The sequence below is a fragment of the Abramis brama genome (assembly GCF_963993115.1).
Source record: "Abramis brama genome assembly, chromosome: 23".
NCBI classification, from domain to species: domain Eukaryota; kingdom Metazoa; phylum Chordata; class Actinopteri; order Cypriniformes; family Leuciscidae; genus Abramis; species Abramis brama.
In genome coordinates this window covers 12,367,573-12,386,754 of record NC_139985.1, presented here as the reverse complement: position 1 = coordinate 12,386,754, position 19,182 = coordinate 12,367,573, and the positions used below count along the sequence as shown (strand labels likewise).

The following is a 19,182-nucleotide window of genomic DNA, read 5'->3' as shown; positions in this document are numbered from 1 at the left end:
CATGCTCTGTGGCAACCACTGTTTAGCTTCAGGAAAAGAAGCAGGAGGCCAGAACTGCAATTAGGCCAGTGTGCTGTGCCTGGGTCAGCTCTTTCCACTGGCCCCCTTGTCACCACTGGCGTGGGGGAGGGGATGTGGCGTTCTGGCTGGGACCTCAGTGCATTGATTTGGTCTGGGTAATGGAAAGAATGCTTCACTCCACACTCAACCTTTCCCCCAGCTAATACAGCCTACACATGCAGATCACACGCAAATAAACATCTTTTGTTGTGAATGTAGTAGGATGCAGTAGTTAGTTGAAACTAACCAACATTTGGTGCCTTCTTCAGTTTAGATATACCAAACTCTAAGCTGCTTTGAACTATGATTCATCTCCCAAGCTTTTTTACAAAGTCACAATTAACTACCCAGCAGGTATTTTTGTGGTTGAAACACATGAAAGGCTGTTTCTGCCTTTCATAACAAGTGGAAGTTTTCTCCAAATACCAAAAATAACTGTGCATTAAGCGTCTGACATGAGATTAAAGGGGGCTCGTTCACCAGAGCCATGCAGTAAAAAACGAACAACAAAACAGGGAAAGAGAGAGGGAGAGCAGAATGGAAAAAGTGAATAAGGCCAGGGAGGTGGCAGTGCATACAGAAAGACGAATGGTCCTGCACCGGTCGCACTGACTGGTTCTTGTAACGTGTCAAGAATCTGGCGTCCTCCAGATGTGTGTCATGCTCATGCTGTGGAAAGCCTCTGGAGAGATTTACATTTGGCTGCACTCTGCCTCACTGTGAGCGCGGCCGGGGAGAGAGAGCTAATTACGGAAAGTTGGCAGCCAGCTGAACACCAAGCAAGCTGTGGTGAGAGTCAATGGAAAGAATGAGATTAAACCAAGAAAAATGTGGGGTCATATTTTTTCTCATTTTTTTTTTTTACTCATCAAAGATGAGTAATGAACTTGTTACTTTCTTTTTTTCTTTTTTTAATAGTTCTTGTAGTATATCTGTGTACTGTTCTGGTTCACTGTCTAGCTGTCTCAGAGGTATGGTCGTAACACTTCACAATAAGGTTTCATTAGTTAATATAGTGAACTCAGTTAACATTAACATGAACTATAGAATGAACATACTTCGCCAGCATTTATTAATCTTTGTTAATGGTAATTTCAATATTTACTAATACATTGAATAAAAGTTGTATTTGTTAAAGTCCCGCTGTGAAGAAAATCAAGTTTTTAATGTTGTTTATGTACAGTGAGGAAAATAAGTATTTGAACACCCTGCTATTTTGCAAGTTCTCTCACTTGGAAATCATGGAGGGGTCTGAAATTGTCATCGTAGGTGCATGTCCACTGTGAGAGACATAATCTAAAAAAAAAATCCAGAAATCACAATATATGATTTTTTAACTATTTATTTGTATGATACAGCTGCAAATAAGTATTTGAACACCTGTCTATCAGCTAGAATTCTGACCCTCAAATACCTTAGTCTGCCTTTAAAATGTTAAAAGCAATCATTAGAAAATGGAAGAAGCTAAACATGACTGTCAGTCTCCCTCGGACTGGGGCTCCATGCAAGATCTCACCTCGTGGGGTCTCAATGATCCTAAGAAAGGTGAGAAATCAGCCCAGAACTACACGGGAGGAGCTGGTCAATAACCTGAAAAGAGCTGGGACCACCGTTTCCAAGGTTACTGTTGGTAATACACTAAGACGTCATGGTTTGAAATCATGCATGGCACGGAAGGTTCCCCTGCTTAAACCAGCACATGTCAAGGCCCGTCTTAAGTTTGCCAATGACCATTTGGATGATCCAGAGGAGTCATGGGAGAAAGTCATGTGGTCAGATGAGACCAAAATAGAACTTTTTGGTCATAATTCCACTAAACGTGTTTGGAGGAAGAAGAATGATGAGTACCATCCCAAGAACACCATCCCTACTGTGAAGCATGGGGGTGGTAGCATCATGCTTTGGGGGTGTTTTTCTGCACATGGGACAGGGCGACTGCACTGTATTAAGGAGAGGATGACCGGGGCCATGTATTGCGAGATTTTGGGGAACAACCTCCTTCCCTCAGTTAGAGCATTGAAGATGGGTCGAGGCTGGGTCTTCCAACATGACAATGACCCGAAGCACACAGCCAGGATAACCAAGGAGTGGCTCTGTAAGAAGCATATCAAGGTTCTGGCGTGGCCTAGCCAGTCTCCAGACCTAAACCCAATAGAGAATCTTTGGAGGGAGCTCAAACTCTGTGTTTCTCAGCGACAGCCCAGAAACCTGACTGATCTAGAGAAGATCTGTGTGGAGGAGTGGGCCAAAATCCCTCCTGCAGTGTGTGCAAACCTGGTGAAAAACTACAGGAAACGTTTGACCTCTGTAATTGCAAACAAAGGCTACTGTACCAAATATTAACATTGATTTTCTCAGGTGTTCAAATACTTATTTGCAGCTGTATCATACAAATAAATAGTTAAAAAATCATACATTGTGATTTCTGGATTTTTTTTTTGATTATGTCTCTCACAGTGGACATGCACCTACGATGACAATTTCAGACCCCTCCATGATTTCTAAGTGGGAGAACTTGCAAAATAGCAGGGTGTTCAAATACTTATTTTCCTCACTGTATGTCTATGTGTTTTTTTTTAATATGATTTACGACAAACCATGTGCAAATTCAAGTCAACACCATTGCGGAGTATTTTCTCCATAAAACTGCAGTGAACCTATGACAAAAAGGCGGTTTGAAATCGCTGGTGTTTCTGACGTCACAAACTACCTTGTAACCAATGTGTGATAGTCACCAAGTGAATCTCTGAGCCGGTGTGAGTGAGTGGAGGCAGGGCTAATTTGCATATTCATAGAACCATGTATGCTAAATTAGGCAAAGGTATAGAGTTACATTCAAGCTATTTTAAGGCATGAAGAAATTTGTTTCAAGGAAAAAACACTTAAATATGTCATTTTGGTGATCAAAGACGAGTTTTAAGGTATAAAATGATTGACTACAGGGGAACTTTAACATCAGTTAATGCACTGTGTGAACTAACATGAACAAACAATGAACGACTCTATTTTTATTAACTGACATTAACAAAGATTAATAAATAGCCTACTGTAACAAATGTTTTGCTCATTTTTAGTTCATGTTAGTTAATACATTCACTTATATTAACAAATGAGACCTTACAGTAAAGTGTGTTGTAAAATAGTCAACTGAGTGAAACAGACTTGAAAGCCTGAGAGAGGAAGTGTTTAATGTTCTATAGAGATTACATTATTATTTTTTTTATAATACTGAGTCATTGTTTGTATTTTCTTTTTTGTACCCCCACACTTCCTTTGTGGTTTGGTGCCATAAAGATCACATTATTCCAGACTCTTGGTGGTCTGTCTATCTATCTATCTATCTATCTATCTATCTATCTATCTATCTATCTATCTATCTATCTATCTATCTATCTATCTATCTATCAGTCTGTGTTTAGACAGTCAGACAGACAGACAGACAGACAGACAGACAGATAGATAGACAGATAGATAGATAGATAGATAGATAGATACTAGGCTACTCGTACTACAATTACCATATCTTATTATATGGCAGAAATAGTAAGAGTAGTAGGCTATGTGGTTTCGAATTCAGCAAATGACTATTCTTCATAAAAATTAATTTTATTAAAGTTGCCGTATTGAGATTGAAGGTGTGGGGCTGGGGGTAGGGTGTTGTAATTAAAATTAAAACTAAAGTTTCAGGGTGTGTCTGTTTGTGTGTAATTTATTGTCACTTTGCCGTATTTCCTGTTCACACTTCCGTTGTCAGTGCGTATAACACGAGTTCCCCCTGGTGGACAGTTCGGCGCATTTCCCCTTATGCAACAAGAACGAGACGTGTACGCGCAGTAGCTCTTTGCCGCCAGTCAACTTGACGTTTATAGCCGCAGCACGCGCCTTGTGACTAGTATTAGTTGAAACGATAACGTTTTGGATTAATACCGTTGTGTTTTTTAGGTTTGTGCGGATTCGTGTTAAACGCCTGGGGTTTGCAACTGTAGCCGGAGAAGACAGTAGATCCGGGTTTTAGCGCTCGTTTGTGGAGTCAGGATTGTAAAGCTCTGTAGGCCGCAGTGTCTAAGGTAAGACGAAAAGGCTAATATATATTTACTGTTTTGATCTAGTTATAAGAACAATCTGACTAATATCAACTTGCTATGTGTCATATGATGATCTCATTGATATTAAATGTATTTAATTCGTGTATTTGCGACGTGTAGGGTGGGTAATTTCCGCATGTTGGCATAAACAACGACTTTAGCCAGGTAGCTAACAAGCTAACAAAGCCATTTTAAAAATTCTCCTCCTATAATACGAAATATGTGGACAAAAAATATCCAAACGTACATACAAGTCCGTTATATGTGCTTATGTTGTCTAAATGTGTCCAAAATTTGATAAATAACAAGACAGTTCACGATTGTATGTGAGATAAACGTTTCATGAACCTGTCCACGTCTAACGTAGTCACGCATGTCCGCAAGTCAGAAATGTAACTTACAGTACGAGTGTAAAAATGCTATTTTAACATAGAAGTTAGACATATAGCTTGTGTGTTGTAATTTAGAATAAGATTGTTATGTTTAAGTTGAACATTATAACGCCACTTAAGATACTGTTTTCCTCGCCTGCAGATCAACAACAACAACATGGCCGATGATTTGGACATCGAAGCAATGCTCGAGGCTCCATATAAAAAGGTGGGTGTTAATGCAAGTAAATAAACTCGCTCAGGAATCTGTTTAACTTTCATTTGAAACTGCTAACCAGTCGTGTTTTCGTTAAGACTTTATTGTCAGATCAATAACTTTAATGTTTCTGTCATAGTGGTTTCAATGAATAAATTGCCCATCTATCTCTTTTTGTAGACTTGCCTATATCTCACCTCTACTCCCATGAATTCCAGTGTGAACTGTCAAAAAAATGAAGGTAGTAATTGCCCAATATATTGATGTACTGTGGTACCCTTGGTTGAAATACATAGGCAAAATGATACATAGGTCCCGCCAGAATAAATGCAGTGGATTCACATAAGAGCTGGTATGAACTCTGTGGAGACTGTATTCATGTTATTGTTTGCATGATATTCTTAGCTCCATATTTTGTCGTAAGGAAGTTTTCTTCCAAAATGGCTAGAACTAGATTTCATGTTTTACCATATAAATATATGGCAGGTAACCACTAAAAATAAATTGGCCTAAAATGTCATAATCCTTAGTGCAGAAATCCTGGAGTTGACATACCCAAGCAAATCCACAGAGTCTCCTTAATTCTCTGTTCATCGCTTTGAAAATAAACCAAGATAAATATACTGTAAATGTCATCTGTTTTAGTGAAAAAAATGTTTATGCATGCTGCTAACATTTTAGAAGTACTTATAAATGGTTATTCTGCGGATTTACAAACAGGATTTGATGGGGCTCAGCATATAATGTCATAACGTTCACCATAAAATACATTTATCTTGTAAACTATCTACAACAAAAGATCAACTCAACTATAGATGGTCTGTGGGAGTCGCTATTACTAAGCCGTGTGAATCCCTGTTTGCTTCAGGGCGAGATGTGTGACTGAGGTGGCATCGAGCTCTTTCAATCCACGAAGGCAAATGGGGGTGAAGATCACTGGAATGGCATCCACCACTGGAGCTCGTTTAGTGGCTGGCTGCTTGCGTTGCCACTTTGGGTCTTAGGCTCAGATAGCCTTGGTACTGAACCTGTTGGGCTGCTTAATGAATGAAGTGTCTAAAAAAAAAATGCTTTTTTTACATACCCAGCATAGCACTAGCACTTGATTTATTTATTTTTTATTTATTTATTTTTTGGACGTTTTACACAAGTAATGCACTAGTAAGGAAGAACGACATTGGCAGCCATGTGGTTGGTTTCTTTCTAAAGGTCCCCCTTGTATTTATCGTCTTCCCACACAAACCCTGTAATGAACTCCTATTTAATGATCATATCATATTCTCTTTTGTTCCCATCCCTTCTTTATCCTTACGACTTGAAATGTTTCGCCGTCCTCCTCATGCTGTCTTCTATCGACCCTGCTTAGGATGACATCAAGTCCATAAGTACCAATGGCCACGAGGAGCGGAGCAAGAAGTAAGTTTTAAATTGTCCTAACCATTTTACCTTGTCTTACAAAACGCTCTTTCAATATTTTACTAACTGAACTTAACCTTTAAATTGAAAGAAAAAAGAAGAGCAAGAGTCGCAGCAGGAGCCGGGAGAAGAAGAGAAGCAAGAGTCGCGATCGCAAGAAGAGTCACGACCACAGGAGGAGCCGCAGCAGAGAGCGGAAGCGCAGCCGCAGCAGGGAGAGACGCCGCAGCCGATCCAGGAGCAGGGAGCGTGGCGGGCGCTACAGAGCTCCGTTGTACGTAGTTGAACATCTTTTAATCTTTCTTTCAAGTGGCTACACAGCTCAGATATAGTGCTCTTTAAATGTCTCTTTACCATAGCGAGCATGTTAACCTGAAGTAAAAGCCTCTCGCAGCGCTCCTGATGAGTGTGAAAATGTCTTCCAGAGAACAATTACTATGAAGAGGAGTTAAGCTGCCATCCTGATTTATGTCTGTTGTGAATCAGAAGAGAATATGAGTAGAGTCCCCCAAAACAAGGCATTTGTTGTAATGTTTACAACATTTACCCTTGTGTTCCCAATTGAAGCTTGCAGTATATATTTAGAACTTGTAGTAGAGTAATTAATCGTAGCTACTGAGATTAAAAACCCTGAAAACCTTGTTTTTAAATCATAGTTCTGGCCTGAAATTTAACGGTGGTCCCAGAGGGAAGACTGGCCCACCTCCTGCCATCAAACTAAGGTTTCTATGATACTATTTTTGTGATGTGTGGGGAGTTGCTTGTTCTGTGTATGAGTCAGATGTGGAAAGTCTTTCCAAAAGTACTCACTGAAATTCTCTCTCAGTCGTAGAAGGTCTAGGAGCCGCAGTCCTTTCAAGAAAGACAAAAGCCCTATAAGGTAAGTTTATTTCACCCTTGAAAATTACATTTCCCCCACTAAATTCTTTGCTGATTATAGTCATTCACTGCTTGTTTGTTTTGTCTTTTGCTAACAGACAGCCTATTGATAATCTCACCCCTGAGGAAAGGGATGCGCGCACAGTGTTCTGCATGCAGCTGGCAGCTAGAATCCGACCACGAGACCTGGAGGAATTCTTTTCTGCAGTGGGAAAAGTCTGTGTTTGTTTATCTATATGGTTTAAATTTGGACCATTTCTACCTCTGTTACCTGTTCTACTTTGGTTTTGGATAGACGCCTCTAATTCCCTTTGTTCTTCTTGAAAGGTGCGAGATGTACGGATCATCTCTGACAGAAACTCCAGAAGATCCAAAGGAATTGCTTACATTGAGTTTGTAGATTCCACCTCTGTACCTTTGGCAATCGGTCTGTCTGGTCAAAGACTTCTTGGAGTACCAATCATTGTCCAGGCTTCACAGGTAACAGAAGCCTCTGAATAAATTGGCAGTCTTTGGTTATAGATGTGATCATCCTCTAATTGCAAATTGTTTGTTTGATCACCAGGCTGAGAAGAACAGAGCAGCTGCATTGGCCAACAACTTACAGAAGGGCAGTTCTGGACCTATGAGACTGTATGTCGGGTCATTACACTTCAACATCACAGAAGACATGCTCAGAGGCATCTTTGAACCATTTGGACGGGTAAATGTTGCCATCTATTATTTGATCACTTTATATTATCACTTATTCTTTTAAATTTATATTGATCTTTCCTTGTTCATGCAGATTGATAGCATTCAACTGATGATGGACAGTGAAACGGGACGATCTAAAGGATATGGCTTTATCACAGTAAGTTGTATGCTTTTGAAATCTCACAAATGTTAAGGTGCAGAATTTTTGACATTACCTGACAAGTAGCTGGTGCCAAGCTCTAGAAGAGGTTATGATCTTCTCAAGAGCTTATCAGCTTTTCCTCTTTCTTCAGTTTTCTGATGCCGAATGCGCCAAGAAGGCTCTGGAACAGCTTAATGGCTTTGAGTTGGCTGGCAGACCGATGAAAGTGGGACATGTGACGGAACGCACTGATGCCTCCACCGCCAGCTCCTTCCTGGACAATGATGAGCTGGAAAGGACCGGTATTGATCTGGGGACTACCGGAAGACTTCAACTCATGGCCAGACTGGCTGAAGGTAAGGATGTACTCTGATCTGCCGTATTAACATGTATGGTTTTCTACTGTTATGAAGTGGGTAAAGTCTTGTGGCGTTTTAAAATGCTTAAACTTTATCTGTTAGGTACTGGTCTGCAGATCCCACCCGCTGCACAACAGGCCCTTCAGATGAGTGGCTCCATGGTAGCCATGGCTGCAGCTACTGGTCAGTTCCAAATGTGCCTTCATTTATCCATTTATTTTTTTTGTTGTTGTAATTTAATAAGGTCTGTGGGGTTTGTATTTAAAGTCCATCTTTTCTTTCAGCTGCTATGAACCCTGGATTGAGTTTTAACATCAATGTGCCCTCAAACCAAGCTTTGAATCTACCATCGCAACCAATTGCAACACACTGTTTCCAGCTGTCTAACATGTTCAATCCAAACTCGTAAGTAGCAAGAAAAAAATCACAGGTACATCTGTGTTGAGAAAGTAATGTTAAAGGCCTGAGTTTTAATTGTAGTGTTTTCTTGCAGAGAAAATGATCTTGGTTGGGAAATCGAAATTCAGGATGACGTCATTGAAGAGTGCAACAAACACGGTGGAGTCATACATATATACGTGGACAAGAAATCCGCTGAAGTGCGTGGCTTTCCTTAAACATTGTCATTAATTACTGTAATAAATGTGGAGCTCATGTATTTTAGTTTGTAATTCTAAACTTCATTGTTATTTTTCTCAGGGTAATGTCTATGTGAAGTGTCCCACCATTCCAGCTGCCATGGCTGCAGTCAGTGCGTTACATGGACGCTGGTTTGGAGGTAATTCTAAATTCTGTCTGAATTGTTCATTCACTTATTAGTCCACAGTTACAATATGCATTATGGTCTGAATTGTCATCTCACGTTTTGATTTTATATTTTAGGTAAAATGATCACAGCAGCTTATGTCCCTCTTCCTACATACCACAACCTTTTCCCAGAGTCAGTGCAGGCTACACAGCTTCTTATGCCCAGTCGCCGGTGATCAATCATCTCTGGAAGATTTTTCAGCCTTGCTCTTTTTAACTTTTGGACAACAATAACGGCAAGCTGTCTCAAATTTTGTTTCCTTTAAGTTGGTTACAAAACCAGTAAGGTTAACTTCACTTGCATATTGTCCTTACAGGTCTTGGACATTGAGAGAAGTTCTGTGGTTTAAAAAAAAGTTTCCTATGTACAGCCTACTTATGAATTTTGCTTCTTGATCTTTTATTGTTCGTACATATTTTTTTCCCCTTCCACATATATTGTCTTTGTGATAGATCCGATCGGCTTGTTTCTCACTTGAGGAAGTGTACAATATTGCCAGATACACAATATAAAATAAGTATTGATTTAAACTCTGCAATTTTGATCAAACATCAACATATTCAGCTTTTTGGCTCTATGAGCTGTGGGAACTAAATGGCTGACAAATATCTTTTGTGTTTGTTTAGAGACCATAAGGTTTAGAAACATCTTGTTTTTTCTAATCAAGATTTGATTTTTGTAAAGTCCTTGATGAAAGTTCATTTCAAATAAAGCCAAGATAACTGAAAATGTTTGATTCTTGCTTAATTCGAAAAAGTGAATTTATAAAGTGTCTATTTTGTTGGTTGAAAGAAGTGTCACAATGTCTTTTTGAAATGCAAATGTGGAGATTTAATTAGACTGCTTACAATAGATGAGAAAAGCTACCATATGGACCATTTGCTTGAGTAGAAACTAGATTAAACTGCAAAAGTGTCATTAAAATAATAATTTGATCTGTAATTTGTACAAAAATTAAATGTTCAAAATACAAAATATTTCATATTAGCTTCAAGTAGATTAACTATTAAAGTGGATGACTATAATTGTTATATCATCTCTGTACATTCTTGCCAAATCCTGGGGCAGACTGAGCATTTTGGCTATATGCTTATGTTCAATGGAGCCGCTGCCATCGCCCCCCAGAGCGTGACGCATCAGATGAGTCGCACTGTTCTCATCCTCCAGAGCAGAGAGAGCTCTACTCTTCCTCTCCTGCAACAGTCTATGCATCTGTCCTACTGTAAAACTTAGTCCAGAAACTGGCTTCTTCCACTGGATGTCAGACAGGTGTTCCCCTAAGACTTGCACAACAGTCTGCCTGTGCATCAGTTCCCAGAGACCATCAGAAGCTAGAACCAAGAATTTGTCCTGGGGTCGCAATTTATGAGATATGATTTCTGGCTCTGCTGTGAGGTAAGGTGGTGTGTGGTAGTTCGGAGACAGTATTTTTGCATTTTCGTTTCCGACCAGCAGCTCTGGACGTGCCTCGTAGATGCGATTCAAGAGCTCACTGCTCCACTTGAACTTCATGTCTCCAAAAGCCCTGAAAGGTATTAACAAGCCCAATAACCTGTCATGTTTCACCACCGTCTTATGCTCCGAAGCAGGATGCTCAGAGAGAACTCGTTGCATCTCGTCTGGGTTGTGGGCATTATGGTCATTGGTAATAGTGAGAGCTGACCACCTCCCATCATCCCCTTGGACTCCAAGAACGGCTCTGCTGTCGCCCAGATTGGCTACATGAAGATCTTCTCTGTCCACGTGAGCCACACAAGCCGTGCATCCAGACAGAGCCACTCTGAGAGGTGTGAAATGAGAAAAGGGAACCCCAATGTCCACCTGGGCCTCCAAGGATATATCATTGTCCAATCTCTTGAAAGCGCTTCTTAAAGCTGTTTGTATATCATTGTCATCATCCTCGTGAAGGTCTATCCTCTCCTGCCAATATGTCCTCAGACTATTGAAGTATAGTTTGCCAGCATCTGTGCTAACGTAGTCGTTGGGATGCTTGTGCCATTGTAGCACGGGAAGCACAGGCCGCTCACTCTCCACAGCCTCCTCTATATCAATTAAAGTCTTCAGTGGAAGTAGAGACACAGCTATGTAGTAGAAGAGACGTTCACTAACTGCTTGTGCGCAAGCAGACCCTGCATGACCATCAAACACTCCGAACAGCATGCCACGGCTCTGTAGACATGTTGCAGCACTCCGACGGTCTTCGCTTGGGGAGTTTGATGCTAAGATATTACTGTCAAACCCTTTTATGAACACATTATACCGTCCATCATAACCATTTGCTTTTAAACTATACTCATTAGCCTTTAAAGCATGGTTTATTTGTGGGAGGGACATCTGTTTAGCCTTGCCATTGTATTTTCTTCTGGGGTTTAGAATCATTGGTGGATTTGTGCAGACTGTAGATTTTGAGAGATGGAAATGCCTAGTGTGCAATAAAGTGGTTCTATTCAGAGTCACATATCTATGCATTGCTGCTGTCCATCTAAGTAATGACCACTGATGTTTGAGGTAGTGCACTGAAGTTGGAGACATTTATGCCAAGAGATGTTATGGATGGATTATGTACCTGTAAATGTTTATAATAATAGTGTATGAGTGAAAACTAATCAAACCAATGTAAGCAATCACGATTTACTGTGCTAAGGAAGTATATAAATAGGCTTACAAATCAATTCCTGAATTAGTATACTGTTCAGCCATAACGTTACTGTACAACAAAATGAATGCATGCAAGATCAACTGTTGCTAAAAGCTCTGAAGACACCAAATTATTCGTTTTCAATAAATATAAATACTGTATAGAAATGTAGAGGCCTACCTTTCTTTTAGAGCCGATCTGAATATTCGAATCGCTGTTTTCCAGCCTTTATGTTTCACAGATCTACTTCCTCATTTTCACACGTTGTTTTCAAGTTATTTTCAAGATAAGTACAAAGTTCATTATTTATATTCTTAACTGCGCCAGAGCGCGCCTACATTGAGAAGGTGTTTTTTTTTTTTTTTTTTTCGCTGCTCGTGACACAGCGAAAATTAATTCGGCTAAAAAAGTCATCTATGACATAATCAGTCGAAATAGTCATAATTATAAGATAAAAGTCGAAATTATGAAATGAGAATTATGTCAATTATGTAATGTCATCTTTTAGAATGTTTATGCAATAATTTTTTTTTGTTATAATTTCAACTTTTTGTCATAATTATTGCTGTGTTTAATAATAATAATAATAATCGAAAATTCGTAACATAACGTAACATTATCAGAACTGAAGACGTAACGTTAACCATGTACTCTGCCTTTTTGATGATTCTGGCACCATGCTCTCTTATGAACAGTTTATGGAAGCTCATGATTTCCCAATACCTTTTAAAGATTTTAAATCTATCACTGATGCCATCCCTATCGGAATCAGACAATTAATTAAAAATCATCTGAGCTATGGAAACAAAGATATCAGACAGCTGCTAAGTTTCTAGACATTGACACATGCTGCAGCTTTTGTAAACAGGACACTGAAACCATTCCTCATTTATTTTTTAATTGTCCAGTTACCAAAAGGTTTTGGGAAGATTTGGGTACTCACTTTCTCCAATCTCAAAATATAACTCGCTCATTCACCCTGAAAGATATTATCTGTTACTTTTGTTTCCCACAAGATGGCACCCTGGAGTTTGTATTACATTTTATAATCTTATATGCTAAGTTCTTTATACACAAGCAGAAATTTAATAAGTATTCCTTATGTTTTAAACATTATATTTTGGAACTTAATATGCTTCTTAAATCACACAAGCTTGTAAAGAACAAGAAGAATGGAAAACTTTTGTGTAAATATTATTACCTATTTCCCGAATCCTCTTAATATTCTTATTTTTCCACCTCTATTTAGTATGTATGTATGTTTTTTTTTTTTTTTTTTTTGTCTCTGGTATGGTATGTCTGTATAAATGTTTGATTGTATATTGATGGTTTTACACGTTTGTACCCAATGTTACCTTCAATAAAAAAAAATAAAAATAAAAAAAAGACGTAACGTTAATTATGTAATGACGCAATGTAGCGACGAGTCACTTATTTGAAACTGTTCAAAAGAACCGATTCGAGGAAATTATTTGGAGTTCTCGTCACTACTTTTGAGAAAATACAAACCGCAGTTTTAAGTAATGTTGTGTAACAGGAGAAACTAGAAACTAAAGCTTTCTTTTAATAAGCGGGGCTGATTTTTCCAAAATGAACTGAATATAAGCATGTCCAAGGACAGGGGAAATGTACAGAGCAGGTTGTATTGGTTCATGTTTACAATTTCCGGTAAACGAAAAAGACCAGACTTACTTTTCAACCAATAGACTCCGTAAACGACACAAAAACCCGCCCACAAGAGACACAGGTAACCAATGAGAGTTATAATAAGAGACGTCCCGCCCCCGCTGTATGTGCGTCTTGTGCAAGAACCCCCGAGTGTTTTTGAGAGCTTATGACACACTGTTTTATGGCGACAGTGGGCATGTCCTCGCTTCTGTAGTTGCACGAATAATATTATTATTTATCTGACGGGCTTATTGTTTGACAAAGGCTTTGAAAGAAGCTCTTTTTAATACATTTATCCATCTATCATCGTTTAAGTTGAGAACACTGTAATTGCATAAACATGATGAACAGGACATTATCGAGAAAACTTCTGGGCTCCATGTGTGGGATCTCCAGCCCTCGACTGAGGTTCGCTCAAAGCGCTGCGAACACTGTGCAAAGCCAGAAAGGTAAAGTTTTAGTACATTTCATTCTCTAGTCTAGAGTCCGACAGTGACGCAGTTGAATTGAGCTTGTGTACTCGAGGAGGCTTTGCTAATATAACACACTTGCATGCAAATACATGCTTGACTTTCTTGTATGGCTCTATTTATTCTAAAAGTTACTGTAACTTTTAGTGCTGATAAATATATCTGTCTTATTCCACAGAGTTGATCAAAACTAGGGAACTTGAAAAGGATGAGCTGAGACCACTGTATATGGACTTTCAGGCCACCACACCCATGGTACCCATGCCATTTAGTTCAATTACTATTCAAACTCGTGAATCTAGCTCATGAGAACATTTCTTGGATGTTTACATGCATTGTTTTCATTGTTTACATCTGATGCAACAGGACCCAAGGGTTTTGGATGCCATGCTCCCCTATCAAGTGAATTACTACGGCAACCCACATTCCAGGACTCATGCTTATGGATGGGAGAGTGAGAGTGCAATGGAAAAAGCAAGAAAAGTAAGTCTTTATCCTTCATAAAACCTGTATGTTTTTATTCGATAGCTGAGAGCTTTATTTATGACTATGAAAGCATAATATTTAGGTTTAGCCAAAAATGCACTGTTTACTGTAACACCATTGTTTATTTCCTCTTCAGCAAATAGCAGATCTTATTGGTGCTGACCCGAGGGAGATTGTGTTCACCAGTGGTGCGACTGAGTCCAACAATATGTCAATCAAAGTAAGTATGTCATTACTGTTAGGAAAGATTAGGATCAGGAGGAAGTGGGACGCTGGGGCACGATGACTTGGCATTTTCTAAAATAATCAAATGGGTTAAGTCTATATAGGATCCACTGCATTAGTAATTAAGAATTACAAAACAAATCTGTATTTTCTTGTCTTTAGGGTGTGGCTCGGTTTTATAAAGCTAAGAAAAAGCACATTATTACCACCCAGACGGAGCACAAGTGTGTGCTGGACTCGTGTCGTGTCCTGGAGGCAGAGGGTTTTGATATTACGTATTTACCTGTGAAAAGTAATGGGCTGATTGACCTGAAGGTAAGCTTTCTTAAGGGGGAAGCATCCACCTATCAGAATAGCAAAAATAATTACATTATTTTGCTTTTCAAATAAGTTTCATACTCTTACCTGATCTCACATTGTTTAACAAATAGGGAGTCCCAAACAAGCTCCAAATTGATTGAAACAATGCTGAAATAATGTTTTTATGGCTGTCACAATAGATTGCAATACTATTAGGGGTTGATAGTGGCACATTACACAAAACAATGTGAAATTTATCTTTTTAAAAAAATGTGTTTGTGTTTTTATTAAGATCTGCAAGACTTGTTTTAATGGTTTTTAAATGTTATATTTATATATATATATACTCAGCATTTTCACTGGCCAAAGTTTTGACATCGATACCATGGGGGAAAACTGCCCTATAGATATTTTTAATATTATATCATAATTTGGCTGTCACTTTAAGACCTGACACAGGGATCCATTATACTGTTAGATGTGCTTTTTCTTTCTCAACTGCTTACGTCCACTTAAAACATAACTGATTGGGTTTATGTGAATATTTGCCAAGACCGGCATTTTGACGTGTGTATTTGACTGTTTAAGTGTAATAAGCAGCGAAAAAGATCTCAATTTAGTACTGAGAGGCGGCTTTATGCGCACGCACTTCGGGTGTGAGCACGAAATCTGTGGGAATGAGTAAAATTATGCGCAAAATGCGCAATCCTATTCCAAAATTCAAGTCCTGCAACATCAAGAGAGAGAAAGAGAGAGAAAAATCTGTGTATCTGTTCTGCAGAAAATGAGTATTGGAAGCGTTTCAGATAATTCAGTATCGATACATATGGATATTTTTGGCAACACTACATTGTACTTGGTTTATCATTTCAGCTGCATTTTTAAAAGACTACAATTGAAAAATGTATATATTATACATAAATTCACAGTGTTAAGCCACCCCTGAATTCTATCCGCATTTGGCGGGTTGGCAGGTGTTAATGTACAAGCCCTGTATTTATATCTTATATTTTGCTTTCTCAGCAATTAGAGGAAATGATCCGTCCTGATACAAGCTTGGTGTCCATAATGACTATCAACAATGAGATTGGTGTCAAACAGCCAGTCAAAGAAATAGGTAACCTTTTATTATCTACATCTACATCATTCTAGAAATAGATACCTGTCAGTCTTCATATCATCTATATTAAGGATGTTTTTGATTTCAGGTCATCTGTGTAGGTCCAGAAATGTGTTCTTTCACACTGATGCTGCTCAGGCTGTTGGAAAGATCCCTGTTAATGTCATTGACTGGAAAGTGGACCTGATGTCCATCAGCGGCCATAAGATCTACGGGCCCAAAGGTAGCACGTTCAACATTTAAATGCACAATAGTTGCATTATCCAAAATATTAATTGCTTGTGTTTATTAGGAGTTGGGGCTTTGTACGTCAGGAGAAGACCCAGAGTTCGTATTGAGCCTTTGCAGAGCGGAGGGGGTCAGGAAAGGGGTCTGCGTTCAGGGACCGTCCCAACACCTCTAGCCGTAGGCCTCGGAGCCGCCTGTGAGATCGCCCAGCAAGAGTTAGAGGTAGATTTGGAAAAAGTGCTCGTTTTTTTGCTACTACTAGTCTTAAGTTTAAGTTTTACTTTAATTTCCTGTTTATTCTCAGTACGATCACAAGCGTGTGACGTTGCTTGCTAATCGCCTCATTCAGAAGATCATGTCTGAGATTCCTGATGTTGTGATGAATGGAGACCCAGATCAGAGATACCCAGGTGAGACTCGACTTTCCAGTTGTCAATTTTCCTTTGTAAGGATCAAAGTTGACTTGGGTTTGTAATCTAAAGCACTTTCCTCCTTCAGGATGCATTAATTTATCATTTTCCTACGTTGAGGGGGAGAGTCTGTTGATGGCGTTAAAAGATGTTGCACTTTCCTCTGGAAGGTTAGTAGATTAAAATATCTAACCAGGGTTTATAAATATGCAGATGACATGGCGAAAGAGCACACATTGTTCATTTACATATACTACCCACATAGAAAGGTTATCCTTTTACTAAAACTAAAACTATTCAAAATATTTTTGTTCATTGAAATAATAAAATATAATGATTAGATTTGAATTTATTTGTATATTGTTGCCAAGGCTACATTTAGAATTTTCTACATTTTAAATTTTAAAGTTAAAAACTACTAACTGGAAATAAATAAATAAAACTGAAAGTAAAAATAAATTAAACCTGAATAGTAATGTTTAGAATAAAAGACAAAAGCACATTGCAAAATTATTAAAAATTAAAATGATAACTGGAAATATAAAACTAAAAGCTAAAAAAACATATAATATAAAATAAATTAAAAATACTAAAATAACACACAGAAATGGAAATGTTTTTATTCAGAAAGATTAAATTATAGGGTTTTTTTTTCTGGGAAAATATTATGATTTTTTTTAATCAAATATCAGATTTACAGATTTTATATAACTGTTATTGGTATTTTTATTGATTGATTGTTTTTGTTTGTAGAGGTAATGTTAAATTATTGTATACAATTAATTGAAATATTATTATTATGATTATTTTAAATGTTATTACTTACAGCAGTGAATATATGCTTTGATGCTGATATGATGATAAATGAATAAAACTCTTCGTGGATGCAGTGACTTGAGTGTGTTCTTGTTGCAGCGCCTGCACGTCTGCTTCCCTGGAGCCCTCGTATGTTCTCAGAGCGATAGGGACAGATGAGGACTTGGCACACTCTTCTATTCGGTTTGTAGTTTTTCCATAATATCAGTCGAAATGTTTGTGTTTTTGTGTTGCTTTATCTAAAGTCTCAGTTCTCAGTGCAGCATGGTTCCTGCTTGAACCACGAGCACACGTACTGTAATAATAAGGGGATCTGATGTTTTTCTCAGATTTGGAATTGGCAGATTTACCACAGAGGAGGAAGTGGACTACACAGTGGACAAGTGCATTCAGCACGTCAAGCGGCTGAGGGAGATGAGGTGAGCTATTCATGAGTCTGACCTGGCATCCCACATCATGGAAAATATTTTTTTACAAATCCTTATCATGTAATCACGAATGACTGGGAATGTAATAAAAAGTTATTAGTTAACTTTAAACCCATGCGAACTGGATCTTTCTGTCTGAAAATAAGGAATGTTATAACCTGCTTTGTCCTTTTTTTTGTGTGTCTATTAGTCCATTATGGGAAATGGTCCAGGACGGCATTGACATTAAGAGCATCAAATGGACCCAGCACTGAATCATTCTCAGTGGACGACTCAGTGGACGACTCAGTGGACGACTCAGTGTGAAGACCTGCTGTGCTGTAAATACTTGTTCTGTACAGCTTTATTAGGCCGCCATACTCAGACCTCTTAGACCTTATTCCCTAAAAAAAACACGCACAATTTTATTTCTCAATTTTGGGGCTTTGAACTGTCTGTGTGGAGATTTTAAGTGCACTTGGATGAATTGCAGAGGTTACAGTGGTGTGGATTTGTGTCAGTTTTTTTGATATTTGTTTATTGATATATTATGTTTACAGTTGCTCTGTGTTTAAATCACTCAAAATATAATCTCAAAAGACATCTTATAATGAACGCACATTGAATAAATCATAATGTAAACTTCAAAAAACACTTTAGGGGTCTACCATATTGTTATTCCTGAGACCAGCAGAATTAATTTCAGTAATAAGTGGTTTTATTACAGTAAGCCTTGTGTTAGGCAAGTCAAATGTGAATTCCAAGTTACAATTTATGAGTAAAGGTTTTCTTAAAATAAAGAACAATGAACAGTAGGTGTCATTAAATGCACCTGCCCATTAGAAATGTATTGCGTACGACTTCATGCTTATTGTCTAGTATAAGCGTCTTCCACGATTGCGATTCACAAATTCTGTAGTGTCTTTGTTTTATTCAAGAATATGTTATACTAATAAATATCCAAATCAATTGTTTTGTCTTTTTTTCTCTACATTATACATGTGGTTCAAAAACGTGGGTTTGGTAAATTATTCTTTTTTTGGACAAACTTTTAATCAGCAAGGATGCATTAATCAAAAGTAAAAACATGTGGCAAATTATTTCTATTTCATACAAATTCTGTTAATTAGAACTTTCTATTCATCAAAGAATCCTAAAAAAAATGTTTCCTCAAAAATATTAAGCAGCACAGCGGTTTTCAACGTTGATAATAATAACAACAGAAATTCACAAGAATAAATATTTTTTTTTTTAAATATTGAAATAGAAAACAGTTTTTTTTAAATTGTAATATTTCACAATATTACAGTTTTTACTTTATTTTTGATCAGATAAATGCAGTCTTGGTTAACATAAGAGACTTCTTTCAAAAATGTTAATG

At 38.1% G+C, this 19,182-nt stretch overlaps 3 protein-coding genes across 5 annotated transcripts; 2 read left to right on the top strand and 1 right to left on the bottom strand.

The window, feature by feature from the left end:
• The first annotated feature begins 3,848 nt into the window (after positions 1 to 3,848).
• rbm39a (RNA binding motif protein 39a) lies at positions 3,849 to 9,762 on the top strand. 3 transcript variants are annotated; one of them, XM_084100095.1, is made up of 17 exons: positions 3,872 to 4,127; positions 4,680 to 4,745; positions 4,914 to 4,974; positions 6,100 to 6,149; positions 6,241 to 6,423; positions 6,806 to 6,871; positions 6,976 to 7,029; positions 7,127 to 7,244; positions 7,356 to 7,508; positions 7,594 to 7,731; positions 7,816 to 7,881; positions 8,018 to 8,222; positions 8,328 to 8,408; positions 8,510 to 8,630; positions 8,719 to 8,824; positions 8,925 to 9,003; positions 9,108 to 9,762. In XM_084100095.1, exons 3-17 carry the CDS (start codon positions 4,969 to 4,971, stop codon positions 9,206 to 9,208), a joined length of 1,527 nt encoding a protein of 508 aa, XP_083956221.1. In that variant the 5' UTR covers positions 3,872 to 4,127; positions 4,680 to 4,745; positions 4,914 to 4,968; the 3' UTR covers positions 9,209 to 9,762. The 3 variants fall into 3 exon arrangements, with proteins under 3 accessions (XP_083956220.1, XP_083956221.1, XP_083956222.1); XM_084100094.1 differs by lacking the exon at positions 4,914 to 4,974 and having other exon boundaries at positions 3,849 to 4,127; XM_084100096.1 differs by lacking the exons at positions 3,872 to 4,127; positions 4,680 to 4,745; positions 4,914 to 4,974 and adding an exon at positions 5,602 to 5,752.
• LOC311073962 (pyruvate dehydrogenase [acetyl-transferring]-phosphatase 1, mitochondrial) lies at positions 9,751 to 12,070 on the bottom strand. The gene is made up of 2 exons (XM_084100097.1): positions 11,852 to 12,070; positions 9,751 to 11,599 (listed from the first exon to the last, which is right to left on the bottom strand). Exon 2 carries the CDS (start codon positions 11,563 to 11,565, stop codon positions 10,033 to 10,035), a length of 1,533 nt encoding a protein of 510 aa, XP_083956223.1. The 5' UTR covers positions 11,566 to 11,599; positions 11,852 to 12,070; the 3' UTR covers positions 9,751 to 10,032.
• A 1,392-nt stretch (positions 12,071 to 13,462) lies between these two features.
• Positions 13,463 to 18,770, top strand: nfs1 (NFS1 cysteine desulfurase). The gene is made up of 13 exons (XM_084101670.1): positions 13,463 to 13,788; positions 13,988 to 14,064; positions 14,176 to 14,292; positions 14,432 to 14,515; positions 14,683 to 14,835; positions 15,844 to 15,937; positions 16,029 to 16,163; positions 16,233 to 16,390; positions 16,473 to 16,578; positions 16,667 to 16,748; positions 17,494 to 17,577; positions 17,724 to 17,813; positions 18,013 to 18,770. Exons 1-13 carry the CDS (start codon positions 13,680 to 13,682, stop codon positions 18,074 to 18,076), a joined length of 1,353 nt encoding a protein of 450 aa, XP_083957796.1. The 5' UTR covers positions 13,463 to 13,679; the 3' UTR covers positions 18,077 to 18,770.
• The last annotated feature ends 412 nt before the right edge of the window (positions 18,771 to 19,182 follow it).